At 38.8% G+C, this 26,924-nt stretch overlaps 1 protein-coding gene across 1 annotated transcript; it reads right to left on the bottom strand.

Annotated features, from left to right (window-relative positions):
* Positions 1-749: 749 nt before the first annotated feature.
* On the bottom strand, positions 750-26,367 carry CHRNA1 (cholinergic receptor nicotinic alpha 1 subunit). The gene is made up of 9 exons (XM_063292098.1): positions 26,306-26,367; positions 19,203-19,348; positions 16,094-16,138; positions 14,383-14,492; positions 12,860-13,055; positions 9,333-9,570; positions 6,921-7,144; positions 5,655-5,894; positions 750-1,211 (listed from the first exon to the last, which is right to left on the bottom strand). The coding sequence occupies exons 1-9, from the start codon at positions 26,346-26,348 to the stop codon at positions 1,080-1,082; spliced, it is 1,374 nt and encodes a 457-aa protein (XP_063148168.1). The 5' UTR covers positions 26,349-26,367; the 3' UTR covers positions 750-1,079.
* Between the last annotated feature and the right edge of the window lie 557 nt (positions 26,368-26,924).

Raw genomic sequence — 26,924 nt, 5'->3', positions numbered from 1 at the left:
TGTTGTGGGCTTTGCCCCCTTCTTTGGCCACTGACACACAAACTGGAGCTACGAGTGGACCTGTAAAATGGAAGTGCTTCAACCTCTCCATACGTTTTCCTTTGCACCTGCTTGGGAAGTGCACAGGGGTGAGAAATAGGAACAGATAGTAGTGGGGAGAAGCCATGCTTTCCTCCATGCCCTGATAGTTCTAACCTCCCTCAAGCCAGTGGCATTTTAGAAAGAGTGGGAAATAATAGCTGAGGTACTATCCAAAAGGCCATTCCCTAGCCAGCTGAGGCCATCCTTAGTTTGCTGGATCATCTGACATTGTGATTCATGCCAGAAGTGGCTGAGCTTGAGCTGTCAACAAGTTCTTAGAAAACTAAGTTCTGATAATTCATCAGGGGATGGTCACTTGCTGGTTGAAGGAATCATGGTAAACCAAGAGCATTTTCTGTTTCTGTATCCCATATTGCTGGAGATAGGGGACTAAAAACATTACTGCATAGCCTCGTTAGATACTTTCTTAAATATCTAGAACAGAGCAGTAGTTTAGTTCATCGATCCAGTGATTTTACTAAGAAAAAGATTTACTGGTTGTGTTTGTATAACAAGTGGAAGCAGAAACGTGGATTCCAAGTGTCAACTTTAAGACAAGGCTTCAGACTCACTGTGCTACGGGAACTCAAAAAGAAGCCATCTTGCACCCCTCTAACCCAAATTACTGTAACAAACTTATAGTTTAAACATATATATATGTATATGTATATTATCCTTACATATTTATCCACACTGATTGGTATTTTGAAATGTCAGAGTCAGGGCATATAGATATTCCTTAAAATGCAAGAGTTAAGACATGGCCTTGGATCTTATAGTTTGTTAAGTTTAGGATGTTCACTGAAGGAAGTTTTCATTCTAATTCCCTGCTATAGCCCTGAACTGTGAAATCATTTGGAAGAGTTGAGAGATCCTCCTGAACAGGGATGTAGGGAGCTGCAGGACAGAGGTGGGCTAAGGAAGTGTCCTTCTATAAATTTCCTGAAGTTCACTTATTCAAGGACCCAAACCATGCTCTCCCACTGGATTTTCTTATTTCAACCTTGCTGGTTCAATTCAAGGAGACGGCCAGCAAAAACTGCTAGGGTTCCAATGATGCAAACTATCATGAAGATGCCAAGGAGAAGATGATCAACCACCATTGCAACAAACTTCCATTCTTCTGCAGCCTGATGGTTAAAAAATAAACATAAGAAAAAGAAATTAGAAGTATTGTAAAGCCAGAAGTTATGTGAGCAGATTTTCTCTGTAAAATCTTTTTCCTTTGGATTGACCAAAGACATGATGGGTAATGGAAATCAGTATCTGTGATGACCATGACCTATGGAAGACTGACTTAGAGTGTAAGAGAAATAAACAATAAAGAGCTTGAATTAAAAAGCAAAAAAAAATAAAAAAATGGATATGTATAATTGAAACTAAGGGAAAAGATAGAATGAATGTGGGCTGAATATAAGAGTGAGTGACCAGTACAAAAGAAATATGCTCTTTTCTTGTACTGTTAAAATAATTTAACATACTTTGTTTTTTATAGTTAATTTCTCAACAGTGATCTGGGACATCGTCATCTCTGGTTCTGGATGGGGTTGCACTGCCCCAGACAGACCCGGTGCATAATCTGGGGGTCCTCCTGGGCTCACGGCTCCTGCTCAAAGAGCAGGTGGCAGCCGTGGCCAGGAGAGCCTTTGTGCAGCTACGTGCTGTGCACCAGTTACAGCCCTTCCTGGATCGGGAGGCCCTTCGAACAGTCACTCGTGCCCTTGTTATCTCTCAGATAGACTATTCCAAATGCGCTATACTTGGGGCTACCCTTGAAAAGTATCAGGAAGCTTCAGCTGGTCCAGAATGCAGCCGTGAGGGCCGTTTTTGGTGCCCCTAGAAGGCCACATGTAACACTGCTGCTGCGCGAGCTGCATTGAGTAACAGTTTCAGCCCGTCCCACCCGATCGTGCAGAGAGGGCATGCTGCAGACCCCGTCTCTAAGGCAACTTCATTTGGCGGGGTCCAGGAGGTGGGCCTTCTCTGCAGTAGCTCCTGCCCTGTGGAACATGCTGCCCCCGGAGGTGAGACTGGCCCCATCGCTCCTGGCCTTTCGGAGGAGCCTGAAGACCTGGTTCTGCCACCTCGCTTGGGGTGGAGAGGGGAATAGATCTACATGGGGATGGCTGCTATCCTAGACCACTCCTCCCACATATGGGCTGTGTCAGATTCTTTCGCCACTTGGACTTTTTAACTTTTTAACTTTTATTGTATAATTATTTATTAAGAGTAAATTTATATTTATATATTGCTGTTTTAATCGATTATTTTTATTGTAAACAGCCCAGAGTCTCCCAATGGGAGGAGATGGGCGGGGTCAAATTAAATAAATAAATATATTGAGCACTAACTGTACAGTGTTTGCAATTCCTTTGTCCACTCACAGTACTGATATATTTCTGTATCAATGATTATTTTTTCCTTTTTCCTTTTCTCCTTTTGTTTGCTTGTTCACTCTTAAAAATGATTAATAAAAAGAAAAAAATATATGTTGAGGTGATTTGGTCAAATAGAATGAGCAGGGTTCACATTGCAAAACAAAAATAAAGTAAAACAACATCTGGTTGTTATTGGAAAGTGCACTGCATACAGTTCATCCTATAGAGCTGAAATGTGACATTACTATGCAAACAGATGTGGATGAAGATTCTCAGTCATCCAGGGGGAATTGTCTGTAGGTTGAGTCGTGGCAACTGGGTTTCTTCCTTTCTGGTTGAAACGTTTCGCTGCTTGTCCAAGCAGCTTCTTCAGTCAGCTGAAGAAGCTGCTTGGGCAAGCAGCGAAACGTTCCAGCCAAAAAGAAAGAAACCCCGTTGCTATGCAAACAGAATGATTTGGGAAGGGCAAGGTAAGATTTTTGCATTCTAAGACATATTAAGAGATTGCAGTATTATGCATGCTGTAGGGCAATTCTTTCTTCCGCTTTCATCATGTTAAAGCTACTCAGGGTGGAGGAGCTCTATTTAGCCCAGAACGTATTTACCTGCTATTACATCAAGCTGTTTGGTTTGCTTCCAAATGAATTTACTGTATTGAACAATTGTTAAATTTTTGGCCAGAGGAGGGAGCCAAATACCATGCAGTAACATTTGACTAGGTGGATACTGAGACACTGAGCTGGAAAGAGGAGACAAAAGTCTCTTGTGGCAACAACTTTTTAAGCTTTTGGTTGTTTGGGGAATAATAAACCTTGCCACCTCTCTGGCTCCCTGCCCCATTGACGTATATAGTTTTATTTAGATTCTTTTAACTTTAAATGGAAAGATAGCATGCTGCATAGCAAACCATCAAAATCAAGTATCATTTTTTATTTCTAAGATATCTGTAGATTCTGGATTAGATTTCATAGGACTTTTTGGAAGAATAAAAATAACGGTGGGTGGCTAGAATCCAGCATTTTTCTCGGAAATATGCTCACCTCTCCAGGGGCCGGGGCAACCAAATGGCTTCTTGGTGGACTGGAGGAAAAAGGAAGGAAGCGCTGCCTATCTAGTAAATTGGGGTTTTCTAACCGGCCATCCCTTTCACTGCAGCCATTTCAAGAGAGTGCCTGTGACATATTCTCCATGTTCCAAAGAATCCCTTGCTGATGCACCAGCACCAGCACCAGCACCAGCACCACCCATTGGAGATCCCTGTAATAGATGACGGCAGGAAACCATCTGAAAGCCATATAGCAAAGTCATCCAGAATTGTGCCATCTGTGCCCAGACTTTGCAGATATGCATACACATACCCATCTACCCACCCTATTCCCCTTCAGGATAAGCCATATTATGCAAAGTGCTGGTTTAAAAAAAATGCATACAGGAAATTAAAGGGAAGAGTTAAGAGAAAAGGAAATGTAATCAAAAGTGGTTTCACACTATTCACTATAACTTCCTTTCTATTCTTGCAAATGATTCATCATGTCCATATACTGATTCTAGGAATGTGCAAAACTCACTAATTCAGGAACCCAACATTTTCGAGATCCCAGAAGTTTCCCCTCTGAATCATGCTAAACCTACTTTAGACCATGCAATTTGGCACTTTCCAAAAGTAAATTCTCCCAACTAAAAGCAGATTGTTCTGGACCAGTGAATGTTATATGTTCCTAACTGAATTTAAACATTACATTTTAACTTAATGTAAAGATTGCTGTTTGTTCTTAAAAATACACAATGCTTTCTTTTTGAGGATCACAACTTTTTTGGTCTTCCCTGTCCTTTCGACATACTCACTTTTCTTTTTCTTGGGCACTAACATTTATAGGACTCAATTCCACTCTTCAACATATGCTCCTTCCACCATTCCCTCAGTTCCTTTTCATCCTGAATCGTTTCATCACTTTCATTTTTAAGTCCACTCACTCTGCTGGAGGCTCCTAATTTAGCCTTTCCCCCCCTGCACTTTAAAAAACAATTTAGAATGAAACGGAAGTGATGGAATGCTGGAAGGAGTATTTTAATGATGTGTATAGGATGGATAGTAATGTGTTGAATATGTTAAAAGTTTTTTGTCCTTGTATTTCCAAAACCAATTTTATTCTCATCAAAATTGCTCTATACCTTAACTGTATATCTTTCTTAATCTTAATTAACCCCTCCTTGCTCTCTTGGACTGTATGCTTTGCAACTATTTTTTCTCTATAATACATTATACATAAGCTTCCTCTTGACCTCATTTTTGCAGCAATCATTCTCTCATACCTATTTATTTATTGTCTTATCCACAGCCTCTTTTACTTCATCATTCCACCAAACATCCTTTTTTGTATTTCCTATTAGTGTAACACCACACACTTCTGTGGAACTTTGTGGCATAATTCTTTTCTCTCTGATCCAAGCAACTTCCACATCCTTTATCCATATGAATACATTTCAACTTAAATTACATATTCGAAACAGATATTTTAAAAGCAGATATGCACCAGAAGTCATCATTCTCATACATTCTTGGATCTGCGAATGGTCCAATCATTTCTTCTGTACTCTCTTGTCTTGTTCCCTTCATCCATTCAAGTAACCTAACATAGTATTACTTTTCTTCTTTTCATTCACTGAGGAAGTTGTGCAAAACTCATCTCTGCTTCTTCCATTATCATTCACTGGAATGTAACACACAACTATCACAAGCTTATGGATTCCACAGCTATCTAGATGACATCAATTCATACTTTATGATGTGTGTTTTAACCTACTCATTTGAAGGTTACTATGTGTATTTATCAACTCCACTGCACAAGACCTGACCTCCTTCATTCAGCTCTTTCTCTTTCTTTCTCTTAATTTCATAAATATAAAATACCTTTTTTTCTTTTCTTCATTTTCTTCATGTTCTTTACCATGTAGTCCTTTCAAGTTGCAATCTTCCATATGCCATGGTTGTCAACTGATTTTTGACAATATTGAATATTTACCTACATCACCCATCAGGCACTAAATTTACATGAAAGGGCTAAACAGTATTGGCTAGTTTGTGGTTCAGTATGTTTTGGGCAGAAGTGTCTCTCTCTCTCTCTCTCTCACACACACACACACACACACACAAAAGTAATGATCTCAAAGGATTCACACTGGATTAATTCTTACATTATTGGATTCTTGATCTGACTTCATTGACTCAGCAATGTATTTGATGCCTTCAATTGCACTTTTAACATCTGGATTTTTAGTAAGTGATGTCTGGAAATTCATAGCCACGGGTCCTTGTTTCCCAGAGATTTCAGATATATCTGTGTCTTCTGTAAAAATCCTGTTCTCCTGCTTATTTTTGGATGGACGTTTCATTGTTGAGAAAAACATAACATTTGGAATTGTTTCAATAAATATCTGAAAGAAATAGATACTTATTTTAGAGAAGTTAAAACTACCATATGCCACCTTTCTTAATCTCAGAAGAAAATAGATTATATTTGACATTGGGATGCTAACTGGGGATTAAGGAAGCAACTAGAAGGGTATCAGAATAATTCAAGTTGCCCACTATTGCTTGCTTGTATAAACAACTATTAAATGTTCAGCTATTGATTAGGATGTGAAGTTAGAATTCCATGGACTTTTATTAATGACAATGCAAATACTGGTATTATTATTATTATTATTATTGGCATATTGAGTGGGGTTGGTGATGGAGGCTCAGTTGCTAAAGATAGCTTTCCTCCCTATTAATTTGGTAGTTTTCTTCAGAAGTAAACAAGCACTTCTTTCAAGAAACAGAAATACAATAATATAAAATTAAATAACAATGTATTGTATTTTGTATGACACAGAAAATCAGCTGTCTGCCCTTCAAGCTTTTCTTTTAAAAATATATACTTTATTATTTCAAATTAATTAAAATGGAAAAAGAAGAAATGCAAACAGTAATAACAAAATCATACTGATACTGAATAACATTGAAACTATTCCCCAGCCCCTCAAAAGGAGATGGAATAGACAAAAAAAAAAAGGGGGGGGGTTGTCTAATATACAAAATAACTTCCAGAAATTTAATTTAACTGCTTGAAAGTCTTCTTCCTTGGCCTTTCAGTTCAAACACTGACTTAACAAGTCATTGCTACAAGACCTTTATAGGGTTAATCAGGTGCTTCTAAGAAGTAGCATCTTTCTGCTTTTGCTTCCCCAGGAGCAACTGGAACTAAGAGGTATATATTACATCTGATAAAAAGAGGTAATACAGCTATCTTATCTGGGATCCATTGAGAGCTTATTTTATTGATCGCTTCTCAAAGGTATCCATCACCTCATTTGTCTCACTAAATTCTATAGTTTGGGTTATGTACTGAACGGAGGTGTACTTCCTTTTCTTTATCCCAATCTCCTAGTCCTGAACTTGAAAACTGTAGGTCATCTCACCTTCCTTACCCACTGTGGCATAGTGTGGGTACTGGGAGAGCGATGGTGGGTATTGATCACTATGACAGTAATGATGATAGCAGTTATGACGAACACCATGGTGAACAACATGTATTTGCCAATCAAGGGAACAGCACTGGAAGTTGAAGGAATCAGCTCCACAATGACGAGAAGAAACACAGTCAGAGAAAGCAGGACAGAGATGCTCAGAGTCATCTTCTCCCCTGAGACAGGTTAGGAGGAAATAGTAAATTGCAGGGATGAAAAACAAAACAAAACAACACAACACAACGAGGGATGTTTTAAGGGCATGAAACTGGTGCTTCATGAGAATTATCGTATTAAATTTGGGGAGCCACTGCAATATAGTGATTATTGCATATTCTAGAGTCATCCAACCATTTGTGTGAATATAAAAGTAATGAAGATAAGTCTCACATTGCCTCCACCATGGCTGGATGATGCTGTAAAATACTGTAAGTCACTAGTGGGGAAGCTGCCTGGGACTTGGGCTGGTGGCTCTGTGCTAGCCTAATTGGGATGTTTTAAGGATAAAACTGGGGGTGGGATGTAGCGGGAGAACCATGTATGCCACCTTGAGCTTGTAGAAAAAGAAAGGTGCACAGTGTAATACATGCAGAAATGTAAAATGCAGGCTTTAAAAAAAATACAGTTTTGGGGTGGGGTCGTCACAATAGTGCAATACTCTGCTACAATACTAAGATGACATTCCTTCCTACCTGTTCTTTGTTTTGTGAAGAAAACTATCTATCCTCCTGGGATTAATGACTTCTGTGGAAGAGGTTAACTTGTAGAGACACCACAATTATGGATTTCCTTCCAGGTGTCAGTAATTTTGTTAGTTTAAAAGATGCACAGATCCTATTACTTCAACACATTTCAGAGCAAATTTGACAGCTATGACAACAGCATTATTGTAATTAATGCTGTATGTTTATTAATAAGCAGGCTGCATTACTTTGTATTGTTCAGATACTTCACAAGTAATCTTTTAGTAATCTCTACAGTAACCAAATAATTGCAGTGATCATAGTGCGGTGTGAATAAAGTTCAAATGTGATTACTAAATTGCCAACAAGTATGGCTGCTAGCGGATTCTGCCTCACAGATCATATTCTTAACCAGAAAGTAAGGTAGCAACCTTGTATTGGCCTTCCCCAAATACATTATTTGTTTATGTAGTTACTGAAATCATGTATGCCTTGTTTCTAGAACAGTTAAATCAGAATTAAAATCAGACTGTTCATGTCCATAGGCTTAACATTTAAAAAGGAAGGAAAAGGCAGTGAGGTGAGACAAGAAAAATACCAGCCCTTAATACTTTAATATTTTATTTTATTTTATTATTTTAATGTGTTTATCCAGACACATAGGATTTTTAAAAATTGCTTTCTTTTTTACTGTAAGCTGCCCAGAGTTATTCTTGAGTTTGGTGACCTCTAAATCTCATAAAATAAAATAAAATAAAATAAAATAAAATAAAATAAAATAAAATAAAATAAAATAAAATAAAATAAAATAAAATAAAATAAAATAAAATAAAATAAAATAAAATAAAATAATAAAATAAAATAAAATAAAATAAAATAAAATAATAAAATAAAATAAAATAAAATAAAATAAAATAAAATAAAATAAAATAATAAAATAAAATAAAATAAAATAAAATAATAAAATAAAATAAAATAAAATAAAATAAAATAAAATGTAATGGCTATCTTAGTTGGAAATGGCCTTCTTAGGGAGATTAAGATGACTTTTCACCCACAGAAGAAATGGGCCTGTTGTTCTTCATCAGGGGATCCTGATGGCCTCTGTGATGGGGGATTAGGTGCCTGGCCAGCTGATAACAGCAGAGATGGCAGTTTCTTGCTGTCTGCTTTAACCTACGTGGCCAATAGGCATTTTGGGGAGCCACAATCCAGGACACCAACCTATTTCTGAGAATTATGCAGAGGATTGTGTTAGAAGCCCATAGCCTTTAGAGGAGCAGGCTAGTCTGACAACCAACGTCTAGCATCTAAATCCACACAAATAAGACACAAAAATAATGTCCTGCCATTTCCCCTCCCTCCCGCATCCTCCCTTCGGATTTTGTAGCATGTTTCCTAGGATGCCAAATGCTATATGCCTTTTAGCTACAAAAGTGAAGCAATTAATTTTAAAACCATTTCTCAAAATGCTTCCCAACATTATTCAAAGTGGGATTTGTTTTTTTTTTAAAGTGCACACACAGACATATAAGCCGAAATGGCCTTGCTGACCATGTCTCTTTTGCTCCAAAACTTTTAAAGGTCTCAGTTAAAGCAGAAGAGTAACTAAGGGCGGTGAAAAGGCAGCAGATGGTTGCTTCTGCTGGCGAGTTGCAATCTGATATACATATGCACATACCTGAGTCAGTGGGTAGATAAAATACTAATCCAGTCAAGAATGAGAAGAGAAGGCAAGGAATAATGACGTTGACAACGAAGTAGAGAGGCAAACGCAGCATTACAAAATGGTAGGTAATATCTAAGTAGGGTTTGTTAGGGCAACAAGCATAGGTCACCGAGTGCTTCCAACCTTGGTAATCTTTCATTGTCCATTCTCCACTCGGCATGTAGTTACTCAAGTCTGGATGGTCACTTTCCTGAAAAGACAAGTGCTTCCTTCTAATGGATGAAATAACTATGTCTTGATTCCATCCTATATTCAGTACCAAATACTGTAAATTGATATTTAGTCTGGGTTTGACCTCTCTTGGAAGAATTTCATTGCAGGCTTAGGACATTTCTGTCACATTTCTGTCTGTGTACAAATGGATAAGTTAAATATATGTGGAGGCCCCTAACTTTAAAAACTGGAGCAAATAGAGTCTACTGTTCCTTCCTTAGCTCTCAAGAAAGACAGCCAGATGTTTTCTGTAAGGATGTAAACAAATGTTAACATGAATTCCTCTGGGAGGGAATTTGGTGCTTTCAGGAATCCATGATGGAATTAAATTAGGAATAAGCAAAGACTAACCAGGGTTGTCCTTCTCCAAACCCAAACCACACTCAATCCAAACTCCATTAAAAAAGTATTTGGAAGGGCTGGGTTTGCATATGCTTTTTCAAAAACGGTATAAGATAGCTATGTGAGGTCACCTGGTTATACTAGGCAGTCTAGAGAGGGGAAGAAGCCTTTCTTCAAACAATTCAGATGTAAAGATAAAGATGCCAGGCTTCTGAAGACTGAATAGTCCTTGCTGATCTTTTACATTAAAAAAAAATAGTACGGCATAGGTCTCTTTGGGGTTCTTTTCAAAATCTGAAGAAAACCTGCCAGATCAGAACACTGCAGGAGAATGAGGTTTAGGGACCTGCCCATCTGTAATCTTACAGCACCTGGATTTGTTCTGTCTCTCAGCATTTTTCTACAACTTCATTTTCTTTTCACACATAGATTATAACATCCTTATCTGGTAGATATGGAGTCTTCCTTTTGCTTTCTTTTAGGCATTTCCTAGCCTTCAATGAAACCTCAGGAAAGTGGTCTGACAATTAAGTCCCATGACCTTGCTCAAAATTTCAAACATCTCTCCCCGCCCCTCTGCACAGTGCTGGAAGGAAGGAAGGAAGGAAGGAAGGAAGGAAAGAAGGAAGGAAGGAAGGAAGGAAGGAAGGAAGGAAGGAAGGAAGGAAGGAAGGAAGGAGCAGGCATAGGTAGTTTCCCACTACTTAAGTAATTCCCTAAGACACATCAAATCATATGAACGTGCCATGGAACTATGAAGCTAATGGCCGTCAGCCAGTTCACTTCTGGTTAATAGCTCAGAATGGTCACCTAGAAATCTTTCTGGGTTTGAAAGGAGGGTCTGGTTCAACTTTTGGGGTTGAGGATCTTGCGTAAGGGGCATTAAGGATGCTTTTTGTTAATACCACCTTCTTATCATTGTGGCTGCTCATTCATTTGCTTTCTTCCTTTGGGCCCAGTTCATGCTACAGCCTCAAAGGAGAAGGCAAGGCAATTTATCCTTCTCCTTCACATAGGGCCATTGCACATTTCTTTGAGGAGGGAGGCAAACAGGCAGCAACAGATGGTACCAGCACAGGTTGGGGGTATGGTTGGGAAAGGGCACCTGTTTGGGATATGGAACACAGCAGATGCCTTAACCTTACCCAAGCCTGATTTCCTTCCTTATTTGGGTACAGCATGCAGCAAAACTTAGAGACAATGACATTCTTCCAAGCTAAAGGAAAGGTGGATGTGTGAGGAGTGGGAATGTAGATAGGGGCATGGGGTGGGGCATGGAGCTGAAGTTACAATAATCGCACTTGTGGATGACCTCTGGCGAGACTAGAATAGGGGGAGTGTGTCCTTCTTGGTGTTGCTTGATCTCTCAGTGACCTTCAATGCCAGTCCCTTTGTTGTGGGGTGTCACAGGGCTTAACACTGTCTCTGCTTTTATTAACACCAACAGAAGCCACTGTTATCTGTCACAAGTATCATCCGTATGCAGATGATATTCACCTTTCCATTTTGACCCTGGGCCTGACAGATGATGTTTTTAAGATGGCATTCCAGTGTCTGGAGGAATAATCGACTCACTCCCAGCCAGACAGACCGGCTTTGGATTCAGAAGTCATCAGTTTCCAAGGAGATTAGTTTTGCACAGGGCTTCATTCCTCCATATTGCACTGGCTTGTGATTGGGGGTCCTGCTTGATTTACAGTTCCTGTTTGAGAAGCAGGTTACAGCTGTGGCTAGGAGGATCTATGTTGCGTGTGTTTATAAACCCTCCTGGAGTAAGAGGCTCTCCTTATAATCAATCATGACTTTGTTTGATTGAACGATTATGTGCCATCAAGTTGTTTTCAACTCCTAGTGACTAGGAGTGATAGATTTTCTCGATGAAGCCATGACTTAGTCACATTGCAACATGCTTATCACGGAGCATGTTGAGGTCTATTTGAATGCTACATCTGGTCCAGAATGCAGCACTTGATTAGTTACAGGCATATCTCTGCCCATATAACACCATTACCTTGAGAGCAGTGGTTTCCAGTTGGATTCTGGGTGGAATCCAAGGTGGTGATTGTCACCTTTAAAGTCCTACATGGCGTAGGACCTGGGTAGTTTTGGACCTGCCTCCTTCCAATTATATCTGCCTGTCCAGTGAGATCTGGAAGAAAGGGCTCCTTCTATATCCCTTCTCTCAGGGAGTGTTATCAACAGGGATTATTACAGAGGTGGGCCCTCTCAGTTGCCATCCCCCTTCTGTGGAAGAGCATTCCCTCAAATATCCAGATGGCTCAAACCACTGGAATTCAGGAAAGCCCTGAAAATCTGCTCTTCCAAGAGGCTTTGAAAGCTGTGAAGTTTAATAGTGTTCTTACCTGGGGTATAAATATAATATAGGTGTTACCATATTTTAGTTGTTGCTTTTTGTTTTATTATTTTTACTGTTTTAACCTGACTTAGGGATGTCAGATATGTAGAGTCAGAAATGACTGGAACAGCATATAAGCCCAGTAAAATAAAATAAATTGCATGCATATGTTAAATATAAAATTTTAAAAATATAGCAAAAATGATCTCTCTTCCTCTTTCTCAATTTCTCTTCCCAAGCCATTTAAACAAATGAAACAGCTTGTCTTAGACATCCAAGTCAAACTCCAGATGTGTGGATATATTTCCTGTATCCAGTGGAGCTGGCCTTGCGTTTCTGGATCAGCACCTCCCCTCCCTCAATACAACAACACAAGGGCAGAAGCCATTAATGAGATTATCAGGATGGTACAATGATGGAAAGATGATCCAAAAATAATACAATGCACAAGTATGAGGATAGTTTCTATATAAGATTTTAACTTGTATATAATAATAATATGAAAATGACTAAATCTACCAGCTACCTGAGAGAATCACACACACACAAATAGCTACCTCAGACCTACCGGGTAGATTGCAACCACACTGCCATCGTAAGTCCAAGTGCCCAGCTTCATACTGCAGTTTTGCTCATCAAAGGGGAAGTAGGTGACTATAATTTCACAGTAGCTTTTGAAGATGGCTGGTGGCGTCCATGTGATATGTCCTGTATAGTTCACCAGTACTTTGGTGAACTGTTCAATAGCAAAAACTCCATCTGCACTATAAAAGAAAAGGTCAGAAATAGTCATAGGGATAGCATATAATTTTAATACACTGTCTACCCATGTTGTTGCACACATTGATGTTATCAGTGGCTTGGGAGAAAGCAAGATCCTGTATCTTTCTATTTTTGGTGTCTTTCTTTTAAAAGAATGTAGTATGCAAACTCCATTCTGTATAAAAATGGTTGCATTTTTAAAAATTAAAAAAGGTATGAGAATGTCTATATATCTAGGAGATAAATCTTTTATTTCACAGTGCAGAATTAAATCAAAGGGATTTTTTAATTAAAAAACCTTTCATTTGAAAAGGCTTGATACTATCTTTTGCAGGCTAAAATGAATGTTTATAATAGCTGACCAGAAGTGATACGTTTGAGTAAAATAGCACTTCTCACCTTTTTCCTAGTCATTCTTGTTTTATGAATCTGATAGGGAATATATGGCCCCTCCTCTCAGAAGAAATCCCCCCTCAGCTTCCTGATTTTTTTCCTCTCTGATCGTATGTGAGAGGCAGAAATCCAGATCACTAGATGGCAGCAAAGTGTTAGAATTTTCTGTATCTCTTTGCTGCCATCTAATGGTTGTCTGGATAATTGCTGCCCAGAATATACCTATTCTTTCTCTTCTCATTCCTTCATAAGCAGGGAGGAGGAGGAGGAGGAAGAGGAGGAGAGGGAGAAGAAGAAGGAAGCAGCCAGCTGCAATCCCAAGGAAGCCACCAGGGCCTTGGAGGGCTCCCCTTCCAGCACTTCGTACTGCAGCCGAGGCAACAACAGCTTGCCTTGGCAGCAGCAATGGAAAAGTTGCTGGCAGCAGCAGCAGCAGCTCCATTAGCTCCTGCTGGGCTCCCACATCTGAGCTATTATATCAGAGCTGCCAAAATCGGACAACTCCTAGACTTGGCAGCAAGGAGATACTGATCTCCGACACTTTGCTCCCTCCTAGTGGTCATTCAGATTTTGCAGCCTGGTTCCGGTAGCCCTACCATATGCTGTCAAATTTGTTGAAGGCATTGGGCAAGGAGTGGGTCCTGAGGGCTCCCTGTGCCTGCAGATCCCAAGACAGCTGCCTCTCCTTCTCTACCATATTCCTGCCACTGGGAACAGCCATCTCTTCTTTGGTTGAAGCTTACTGTAACGTTTGCAGCGCTCTTTCAGACACAAAGAATCAGGGAGAGTGGTCCCCTAAATCAGCCTTCGTTTTAGAGGTCACACTCACTCATCAGCTGGGCTTACAGCTGTTTGTGTGGTCTGAAGGCACCCATCTGCGCTCTCATTATGGGATTGTTCCGCAGAATGAATGGGTGGGTCAACGACTCTTCTTACTTGTTATATAAAACAAAATCTGGATGCCAGATATCCTCTGATGGAATGCGAATTTGCTTCACACCACCATAATCTGCCGGATTCCATTTCAAATTTACATCTGTCCATTGCTAGGGGAAAAATGAGAATTTCAAAGAGTTTACAATACAGAACAATTGTTTTATTCCTTCAACATGACTTGTAGAATGAACAAAAACATTAATATGGCTATGCCTGGTTCAAGAATGCGTACTACCTTTATCATAAAATAACTCTTTATCACCCAGAGCGCGCGTGTGTGTGTGTGTGTACTATATATATATATACATACATACATACAGTATAAAAGAATGAATTGTGTTCTTATCGTTTATTTTAATTTTATTCTAAATTGAATATGTTTTAATTTACATACCTTAACATACTTAGCTACTTAATCATACTTTCCCTGTCCTTAGTGTAAAGAACAGAATGATGATTTGAACTGTATCAAAGACCTACACCTTCTTTTCAGAAATATGATATTCAGTTAGGGGCATAGGAAACTAGTTTGAAACCACTAAGTGCAATTTGATGAAGCAAAGCAGGTTTGGGCCTGATCATTGTCTGTATGAGCGATTATCTGGATATCCAATATACAACATGTAGAGTTCCACCTCAGAAAAAGGGAAAACGCGTGTAGTGTGATTTCTGGAATTCTTTCCACCTCTTTATCAGCAGTGACAAAGGAAGTACCTGTAGTTTCTTATGTGTGTTTTATGTGCGTGTGTGTGCACATGTGCACTTTCTCCCTAGGGACTAATAAGTTTGTCCTACGTGAGGGTCTAAACAGGATGGGTGCAAATGTGTTGCCTCTGTGCCTCTGTGTGAAGGTCTGATCAGGATGAATAACTATTGCTAGCCACTGACAGCACTGGCCTGGTGATGCCATAATACAGACTCTGCCTTTTGATGCTTGCCTCCTGAGGTCACATGCAAGTACATAAGCCACGGGGTTTGCGTCATTGTGTCATGATCCACATTTCATCATCTGCTTGACTGCAGGCAGCTATGCAGGTGACTGCATACGTGTTGCCCTTGTATATCTGTTCTGCTGTTCTCCCCTCATGTTTTTGTGCCTAGGTCAGCAAGGGGAATTACAGGGAAAACTGTATACAGTATGCTCCACTCTGGGTCATGTGACCTGGAGGAGGCAAAGGAGGGGCTTTGCCTGGAGCAGTTGGCAGTATTCCAACCCTGTAGGGGCATTATGGGAATTTCTCCTGGAAGTGTTTCCTTCCCCGCCTCAGCTAGATTCAGCTCATTTGCATTGCTTCTAAAGGAGTTTATCAAATGTATTATGGAGAGGGAAGGAGGGGGAGGAGCTGTTTCTGGAAATGCAACTCAATTCTGTTTGATGCTTGGAGTTAGCTGTCTGATGGGTCTGATCTCAGCCAGATGCTTGAACATTTCCCACAACAAATAGGCATTCAAGAAAAAAATGCTGAAATCAGTTTTTGTTTTTTAAAATCCAATTGTCAAACTGCGCAGTGCTACTGCTGTGGCAGATTTTATCAAATCCTGTAATTGCTGATCTCTTTAGGTATAACTCACAAGAATATTGCAAAGGAATTAAACCCCTTGGAAAAGGGAGCTATAATCAAAAGCATTTCTTGACGGGAACATGGCTGATCAAAATGGACCTTTGTGCAGCGAACACAACGTGCTGGCTTACAAAACACGGAGTTATTACCTGTTTCAGGCGCACATTGGTGGTTACTATTTGATTTACTTCATCCTTAAGAGAACAAAATGACAAGATTAACAGAAGGCAACTTGTCTGCTCAGCAAAATGTTGTTGAGATATTATCGGTTAAAAACCTTTGCTGTTTTTCCCTTCCTCGCTTTCCCTCCACATTTGGCCTTCCCACTGCCAAAGTGCAGACTGTAAACTACTTGAGCCAGGAACCTGCTTCCCTTTGCTCTGAAAAGCAAGATGGTGGACTGATGGCACTTTAGAAATTAATTAGATCTCCCACCCAATTAAAGAAAGCTTAGTCAATTACTGATACGAGGCAGTTCCTTGTTAGTCAAAGGATCCACTGATGAAATTTGCATTGTTCTGAAGGAAGAAGCAAGAAGTCTTTGATTTGGGAGGGCGCATGGAGAACCTTGCCGTGGGCAGCATCTGAGAAGTGGAGTTTCCCCGTGTGTGCGAGAAAAGAGGTGTAAAAGGAATTTGTTGCCTTCCAGGGCAGTGCCACCTAGAAAACATCACTGTAATCCAATTGGGCAGTATAACTGGAATCAAGGTAGCATTTTATACATGGGACTGCACCTAAAGATAACTTTGGAAGTTTTGATTAGGGCATCATTTAGGTACCAGAATTTAATTTACATTGCTTGTGTTCACATCACTTCAGTCTTTAAAAAAGCCCGCCAGATTTGTTGCCTTCTAAGGTCTGGATTCTATTCCAGATGCTAGAATTTACAGAAGTGAAGCATCCCTAGTATGGTCCAGACAGCCATCTGCCATGAAGACTTTAACCTGGATTCCTGCGCTGAACCAGGAGACTGGACCCAATGGCCTAAACAGCTCCTTCTGTAACTCCAAGTTATTATTAATGGCTTCAGGCTCCAATATTTAAAAAAGTACCTCTGCCCATGCCAGCCTGCCCAAGTCTGCACACCTTCTGCTGAGGCCTTCTTTCATTTACATTCCTGACTCCTGGGGATGATTTTTTTCTGTCAAGGGCCACATTTCCTTAGGTGGAACATGTAAGGTGCTCTATAGCAGCTGGAAGTCAGGGCTGAAGCAGGCTGTCTGTAGTGATTAAAGAAGATGGCCTTGAAGGATAGTGGGAAGGTCCACTTCCAAGGCAATGACCAGAGAAACAACACTTGAGCCCAGGACAAGAAAGTGGTTTGCGAAAACATCTCAGATAGCACCCCCTTCCCCAATTCCCCTGAAGATAAAAGAAGGAGGAAGAGAAGCACATTCAGATTTTTCAATCCACAATCTCATTTGTTTCATTTTTCTACCAAGCACCACTTTTCATACTTAATATTAGCAGAACGGCACACATTTCTATGATATTTTGTAGCCTTGTTCTTCCACTTTGTTCTCAGTTTCTAAAGAAAAGAAAGCCATAAATACTGCGACAATGTTGAAAAGTGGCGAGGCTGCAAGTTAAAATATGGATGTAGTTTGCATATGGAGTGGCTTCTTGACTTATTTAATCTGTGTATGAAGACTGGAGCCATACCTGAAGAATACCATTACTGTTTCTTTTTACAGTGGGAAAGGTAACAAGGGTGAATGCAAAAACTACAGGGGATTAGTTTATTAAATGCCTGGGAAAGTATTTAGCTAATTTTGTTTCAAAGAATAAGGGAAGAGACAATGAGAAAAAATTAGCAAGTACAATATGACTTTATGCCTGGCAGGAGGTATACAGACCAGATTTTGCTTTTGAGCAGGGTACAGAGAAATGAATGAATGTAAAAAAAGTTTATTCCATGCTTTTTAATTTAGAACAAAAAAAATGTTAAAAGGCTTGAATTGAATATTTTGTGTGAATATGAACACTGAATATAGTGGAAGGATTTATGTGTAGTGAATGGTGTTGTTGTAAATTAGATTTTTTTCTTTTTTTTCTACTGTCTTAATTTTATTGTCTTCTCATCTGTTTTTCTTGCAGTTTCCATAAAGCTATGTACCCCAAAAAGTAATACTGTGATATATCCACATAACTGTTTATCCTTGCAAACCACCTTAGCTTGCACCCTTTCCCCATACATTGATTCATCCATTGGCTATTCTTCTTTAAATTTCTCACCTTAAACTTAGATTTAAACATCTTCACCCATTCATTCTTGATTCTGTTCCATGCCATTTTACCACAAATATTTCCTAAATACTCCATATCCACTACATCAGACTCACTTTTATGTTTCTTCTGTCATACTGGACTTGTACTTCCATATAATACTTGACAAAAGCAGGTGCATATATTCAACCTGTTTTGCTGCTTTAGTCATATGTTCATTATTCACAACAAACCACATATTCATACTTTTCATACTTAAAAGTTCTCCATTTTACCACTTTTCATAAATGTTCTACCAAGATACACAAACTTACCTACTTGTTCTATTTTGTTGCCAGTTATATATAACTTACAACTATTCATTCCATCTCCCCTGCCAAATACAACTACCTTGATTCTCAGTACATTAATTTTCAGATCTATATTCTTCATTTCATTGTATAATCTATCTAATATTCACTGAAAACCACTTAGATTTTCAGCCAACAGCATGGCATTTTCTGCATACAGATACAGTACATCCGATCAATATGCCTCTAACAACAGTACAAGCTTTCTGTATACATTTATCCATTAATACTTTTAATAGCCCAAAAGCTATCCCAAATCTTCCTATTACTCCCTGTTCAACTTAGAAGCATTCTAAGGGACATAGTATGCATCTCCTAGTTGGTGGGACATGAATGATAGAATGTTAGCTCGCAAAATAGACTCCAGATTAATGATCCTGGTTTACATAAATTAGCATAGGCATGATTATGGATTGGGCTTGCACTTGTGGCATATTGACCAAAATATGCCCAATCTGTGTGGTATTACATTCTCATTTAGCACCAGGAGGAATACAGCTAGTGACCAATTCTACTCTCCCTTTATCTTACTAAAAAGTATTATGCAAAACCTTCAACTGAGTGTTCAACTGATTAAGAAGATTTGGATTGATTAAATTAACTGATAAATCCATTAAGCACTTTCAGAAGAAAGCGGATACTGCTAGTAATGATAATGGGATCATTGACACTTTTACCATACCACATTGATCAGCTGGATAAGTTGCAGTCCCACAATGACGTCCACAGCATGAGAATGATTGCTTACTGGACGCACAATTTTGTTGTAGCTCTTGAATAAATCTTCAACCAGGCGGGTTTCGTGACTGGAACCATGAACTAGAACAGCTGCAGGACAATATAATTAAAGCAACATTTGAAAACCAGTGACAAAATATTGTGAGTTTTGTTGGAAGTTTTGGCAAATCCAGCATGCCTCATTAGCATGTAAATTAAGTTGCCCAAAAATGCAACTCTGAGGAAGCTGCTTGTTGCCACTCCCACTTCCTGTTTCACTCTTTCCCTTTTCTCCACCCAGGGAGATGCAGTGCGGATGCTGCTCTCTTCATCAGGGCCGTGTGCTTGGGCCTTGATGAGGGATTCTGCCCCTTTCTCACACACACCTCTTGGCAGCTGTAGCATTGAGAGCTTAGGGCAAAACTAAGTATTTAGAAATGAAAGAAGAACAAAGGAACTTCATCTTTTCCACCAAGATGGATGTAACAGAAGCAACAAAGAATAAAGTCAGTAAGCTTCTTTTTACTTCTTAACCTAATGTGTCTAAGCATGTGATTCTTTATGCTTGGGAGGGCTGAATGTGTAAGAGCAATAACTTGTGTTTCTCTGACATGCTCACTGAAGCTATCTAAGATACTTTTCTTTTTCTGTGCCAGCTTCTCAGCTGTTTTATAAGCTCTGCTCCATTTCAGTGGTTCGAGCAGGCTGCTGAATTGGCTTCAAGTTTGAGGTGATTGCTGAGTGGAGTCTGAGGGAGAAGCCAGAATAACTGCTTGAAGTTGGTTAGATCTGCTGGTCAACACTCTTTTGAGGACAGTGGGTGCACTTGAAATTTTGAAAAGATGTTTTAAGCATTTTCACAAAATGGCTGCCATGGAGAATATGGCCAGTCGCAAAACACCAGTTTATCCATTTTAGACTCTCCAGGATGATCTCTGCCACTTCCGCTGACTTACTCCTGACCCTTTCCTGGATGGGCAGGCTTACAGACATAACATTCTATTGTTTTTATTTCCTAAGAATGCCTTTGGTCTATGTGCAGAACTCAGAAACATTTTGGAAATCAAGATTATGTTGGAAATTGGCACTCTGCATTGCAGTATGTTACATTGCCATTTAGTTTCTTAAAATTAGTATTTTTAAAAAGTGAACCAACAACAACTGATGTTGGAGGTGGAGCCTGGAGGATGCTAAGTGAAGTATTGCTCGACAAACTACTGTAGGTTCTGGGTCTGTGAGCCCAGGTCTGCACTGTTGAGCCTCTAGTAGAGTTTTAAGCAGTGGTGATTTTCCATTGTAGTCACATGAAGGAGTCCTTATTCATTCATTTATTTACAAGATTTGGAGGTCACCCAACACCAAAATTACTCTGGGCAGCTTATTCTAAAAATAGAAAAGGATAAAAGAATAACAATGGAAAAGAAATCCCAAGCATCCAGACAAGCACGCATCCTCAAACACACATCCACAGACTGAAAGCATAACCAACTGGGCTTCATCAACACCCTACCCCAAGGGCTGGGAGAACAACCAAGTTTTTAAAGACTTCTGAAACCTAATCAAGGTGGGAGCTACACAGATCTTTGATGAGGGGGATAGCATTCCAGAACTTTGGATACTATTTTAACTTCTGGGCTGGTAATAACTAGACACTCCTCAACCAATTGACTTCCCTTCTCTTCTTTAGTTGCCCCTTTCATCCCATACATTTTGGCCACAGAAGTAGGCCAAGTTCTGACAGTGGTTCACAGAATATTTTGCTGACTAAGTCAAAGAGGGTGCTGCTTCTTGCCTTCTCTTTGAAGAAGCTGATTGGATTGGTAGTTGATGGGTTCTCACTCTCCCCCAGCATCTGAAGAATGTGAACTTTACCCTCCATCATTGGAGATCACCTGACAAATCCTAGAGGAACTGCCCTGGGATCTATCATTGTTGCCACTTCAAGTGGTTGCTTCTACAGTGTAATAGATGTCTCATTCCTGTGATTGATGCTGGGGAATTAAATGAAGTTTAATCACATCCAACATCCTAATCGTCATCAAGAGGATGACATGGCCACCAGGTATCTCTTCAACTGGATCCTCTCCCAAACAATTTGTTACGGCTCTTTCATAGCTTAGATAACATTTTTTTTTGGCGAGGGTCGGGGTAAAAACTGTATCTAGAATTTCACTCATGAGGAAATCAGAATGACTTTTACAATGAATAAAAATAGTTTTCTTATTTTGGTCGCCATTTTTAAAGAAGAAAATGGTTACTATGGCCTGGACTTTTAACTTCTGTGCTGTGAACAAAGATCCATTGACAAAATCTAGCTCTCCTTTCTTCTGCTGCCCATACCTAGGGCTCATGCAAATCTATGACTGACATTTGGAGAACCTTTGTGTCAGGAAAGCCCAGAGGACAGCAGCCATTAGAACAGGGATCCCCAGGCTGTGGGTCTCAACCACTCAGGGTGTCATGAGTTAAACTGAGGGGGGCTGCAAAAACTACAGCCTATCAGATTATTAATCTCAAGGCTGTCCTCTCTTATACAAGCAAGAGCTGGTCCATGGAGAACTTAAGATGAAGTCAAGAGAACAATTGACTGCAGAGGGATTTAGTTTTCAACGGTTTTCATATGTACAATTAAGAGAAGAATTTAATATAGATAAAAAGGTAACAGGAATTGAACAACATAAGATGGAATTCGAGACTGAACTATGTACAAATGATGAACATCTGATTGCTAAAATGTATAAACTTTGTTCAGATTTGAAATGGAAGAAGAACAAGTTAAAGAGTGCATGATAACATGGGCTAAGACCTTTGTCATAATATACAGATGGATCAATGGGAAAGAATGTGGTTAAAAGGATTGAAATTCACATTGTGTTATAATTTAAGAGATAATTTTTATAAAATGATGTACTGTTGGTATATGACACCAGAAAAACTATCTAGGATGTATAAAGGTACTTCTAGTCAATGCTGGAAATGTGAAAAACATGAAGGGACATTTTACCATACATGGTAGAAAGCAAAAACAAAATTGGATGCAAATACATATAATGATACAAAGAATTTTAACATTAATATTCAGATGAAACCAGAACTTTTTTCATTGGGACTTATGGATAGCCAATTAGAACAGACTCACAGAATATTGGTTTTGTATATGGTAACTGCACCAAGAATATTATATGCACAACAATGGATAAATATTAAGCATCCACAAATGGGGGGTTGGATTGTGAAGATAGCAGAATTCACAGAAAGCAAAATTGACCTGTTTGATCAGGGATAAAATAATAAGTACTTTTATAAAAGACTGGAAACCTTTTATGGATTTTTTGATGAAAATGGGAAAAAAATGAAATGTTGATTTCTGATTAAAAAAGGTTGAATATGGGATAGAAGGGAACTATGTAATATAATCTTCAAGAAGGAGGAGGAATAATAAGTTTCTTTGTAACTGCTATAAAGAATCGGAAGCCACTTCTTTAATTATATTTTTTCTTTTTTTCTTTGTATTTTTTGTACTTTTTCTTTTTCTTAACTTTTCTTTATATATTTTGATGTTTATTTTTTACTTCTGTAAAAAATTCTAATAAAAATATATAAAAAATACAAGCAAGAGCTGGTCTGTTATTGCTTTATCTGATATATAGATTGACATTTAATTATTAAAAATAAGAGAGATATTTATTTCCCACTCATAACTCCAATGAAAAACAACTTTTATTCAGAGAGGGGTGGGTGTCACACTAGTTCATTTATAGTTTTAGGGGGTCATGGCATTCTGAGAGGACAAAAACTGCTTTATTATTCCAAAGGAGAAGGTCAAAACGGCAAGAGAGAGAACTACAGTATATGGCAGGCTCTGTAGAAAGGACTCAGCCTTGAGTGGATTACATTACCAACAAACGCTAGTGCCCTCTACTGGCTGGAATGTATTACAACCACATTTCTTCATACTGTACTCTACAATTGAAATACTGTAGAACACTTCTTGGATTCAAATATCCAGATTGCCCATAAAATTCAAATGGATCTAATCAATACTGTTGAACAAATTGGTATCTATGGGACTTAGTTTCAGTAGTATTGAGAACATCTGGCACCTGGTATTTTCAAGTCGCCAAATGATCCCAGATTTTATATTTATGACAGAACTTAATAGATTGGGCTGTTCTGTGTGTTTAACTGTGTAGAAAGCAAGGCTTTTGAGAACAATACAGCTTACTCAAAATGATTCATTCGATTAAAAAAATCCATATAAGCACTTTAAAAATAAGAGTGCAATACTCACGCAACATATGAAGGAGCAAAACTATGCAGTTAACAAATTAGCGGTTGAAATAGCCCAACAATTTATCATTACAATTTAAATCCAAAAGCCAGCATCAGATTAAATAATTTAAAACCCTCCTGGATCACTGTCTGGAAAATAGTATGTTTCCTGACCAATCAGAAATTGGTCATTCCTAATGTAAAGTATATCTGTTGATCCTAGTTCTTCCAAGCCCTGCCTGAAGGCCGGAATCTGACATGTGTTTTCTCAATGCATCTTTTATTAAAGCTTTTATGAACCCAAAAATGACACCAAACACAATTTCTAGATTATAATTATTACTTAAGAGATTTTTCAAATAAAGAAAAATGTGCAGATGTTCTTCAAGCATATTTAACACATCCATTTTTCACTCAAGCAGTAAACAATATCCTAAACAAGGAACTACCAAGGAGAAAGCCACACCCCCACCAACACTGGCAGGGCAAGCTACTGCATATAAACAGGGAGCAAACCCCACACTCACTCGCACTGATGATGTTACCTAGCTGGGTAATGAAACGTCTGCAAGCAAACCAACAACCAAGTTCAGAGAGCACCAGGGACTCCACATCCATTTTTCTTTTTAACAAAAATATCTATTTTGCATTGTACCTAAGGAATAATGGATGAGAGGAACATCATAAATATGTGCCCTAAATCTATACTGTTCTTACTCAGACATTCTGCTTATTTCAGTGGGGATTATTACCTGTTAATTATGTGTAATATTGCAGTGGCATTCTATTTATGCATTCCTTAGTGAACGGTTAATGGTTCTCTCTGTATTCTTTCTGCAAAAACTACATCCCTGAAGAGAGTCACCATTTCTTCTGCTATTTTAAATGATGATCTTTCTCTGGGTTTACACACTGTATTCAATAATGGTTTGTTTAGCCCTTGTCTGTTGAGTGCATCACAATCATTTTGGTTCACACAAAACCAGACAGACTGAAACACAGTTTAGTAAGGTCTGTGAATCAAATCTAAAGAGGAAATCATACTGATGAGTATGTCTGCTGCTTTAAAGGACAAGAGGTAGCAAGGATCTAGATTTTTAGCAAAAGGCCAGCTAGGTACTTAAATCTGCTGACTGTCCAGGAGATAAAATAGGATGACATAATTAGAACATTTTAATACTCTCTATAGGAAGTGATCATATTCAGAGAGGCTGGGTCCACATGCTTCAGGGCATTGGAACCAATGGCCCATATAAGAGTATTCATTTAGAGTATGTGTCCTCTTCTCTGAAATACCACAGTTGAAATTGTGCATTTTACCTCACTTACCTTTTATCTGATCAACATGATGAGATCACTTGGAAAGTTGCTAAGTTTCTTATGAGTGCAAGTTGCACTCAGAAGGTATTGGTCAAAAGGGTCAGTAAATAAAAGCATCTGAAGACTCATCACATGTTACATGGTTATTGATGTCTGTTGGGCCCATATCTTTTCTTTTAGTTTTTATATATAGTCAGTGACTGAAACAAAATTTGTATTTGAATAGTTAGAGATTAAGCTGAAGTCCTATGTTCTCAAAAATCTGGCTCTTCAAATCTACTGCAGTTCATTTCCATCTCATTGGCATCAAGGGAAGGAAAGCGGTTAAAACAACAGTAAAAATAATGTGGAACAGAGAGATGGAAATACTGCTCCTTCCTTCCTTCCTTCCTTCCTTCCTTCCTTCCTTCCTTCCTTCCTTCCTTCCTTCTTTTTTCTACTTCTCCACTTCTAGATTCCTCTGACTAGACCACTGGAATGTTTTACCTACATAAGGCTCTGGAAGCAAAGTTGAATGGCATCTTAAGAAAAACTGCGCTATCCAAGGATTTAAAAATGAGTTATGAAGAACAGAAAAGAAAGATAAAAGTAGCCAAAGAGAAGTAAATCTATTAGAGTGATGCAGAGTAAATGGCTTAAATATCAAGCTATAGAAAAATTAAAGGTACAACTGAAAGAAATGCAGAATAAAAGTTTTTGGAAAATCTGATCATTAAATAAGGCAGGTTATCTGTTTGAGACATATTGGCTCAGATTCCAAAACCTGCCCTGTCCAGCCTCCAGCTCTTTGAAAACCTCTTTAATAGACAGGGGACCTCTTGAACCGCACGTGGTCTGGAGACAAAGGGAGGATTCTCTGCAAATTGTGGGGAGGTAGCTTTGGCAAGACATTGCGATGAGAATTGTCATTGGAGGACAAAGAAACCTTTGGCTATCAGTTAAAAAAAGAAGAGTAAATCTAAAATCCCTATTGAGGAAATACTTTTATTAAACTAAATGGGATGGAGGGTGTAAAAGAATTTCCAAGATGTCTTCAAAAAGCAAGCGAGTTTATAATTCAGAATTCCATTGTTGGAATTACAAAACCTGGCTGTTAGAAGGCCGAATGAATGGAATGTCTGTGGGGCGCAGGCTAAAGGAGAGGGACAGGGAGAAGGGGGGCATAGAGGAAGCTCCCTCACATAACCCTATATGTAGCACTGTAATTTGGGATGTAATGAAGGCCTTTATAAGGTAGACAAAGATGATATTCTCCTTTTTCCTTGTTATTTATCTATTGGGTATGACTCACTAAGAATATGACACAGTCAGAGAAAATAAATGTTTACTTGTGTTCTCTCTCAAGCACATACACACACACAAACACAGATCGCACATGTACTTCCCTAGGAATTTTCTCTCTCTCTGCTCTTTCTGTAGGAGCTGCTGTACCAAAGAAGCTAGACTAAAATTATGCAACTGATTGAAATGATTTACCTGGTCCAAAGAGTAGAAAGATGAATAAACAGTAGATGTCCATCCCTTTTCCTCTTGTGTATAAACACTTGGGCGTCCAAAGTGCTCAAGGTCCTGGTTGAAATAAAGCTTTGCTTTTTCCAGTAAGGGTGCGTGGAAATAAGACCACCAAGCTATTGTTTCACAACACCTGCTTTTGCGGATGGGCAGCTGAAAGCCAGCGTGCCAACTGGGAGGAGGTACTGTCTATTTTTGACAAGCCAACAGGAACAGTCTATTTTTGACAAGCTTAGACTCAGAACACTTTTTGTCTAAGTTACACATTCCATGGTGTGTAAAATCAAAAAAACAAAGCTGTAGATTGTACTAGTACTCCTCGTGCATTTGCCTTGCAGTATGTGACATTAATTCCAGTAAAGTTTCCTTTTATATTGGCTTAGAATGTTAGCTTCAGAATATCTTCTCAAGGCAGATGGCTTAATGAAAGATAGAAAGCAAAGAATAATCGAACAATTTAAATTGGACATTAAACATGTGCAGAGAGACACAAATATATGAAGCATAGGGCAAATGGTAAAGTACTTAGATGCACAGATTGGTTTCAGTGTGATCTACAAAACAGCTTCATTGTTCATCTTTA

Source organism: Candoia aspera, chromosome 1, assembly GCF_035149785.1.
Source record: "Candoia aspera isolate rCanAsp1 chromosome 1, rCanAsp1.hap2, whole genome shotgun sequence".
Lineage (NCBI taxonomy): Eukaryota > Metazoa > Chordata > Lepidosauria > Squamata > Boidae > Candoia > Candoia aspera.
This window is presented reverse-complemented; position numbering and strand designations above follow the sequence as displayed.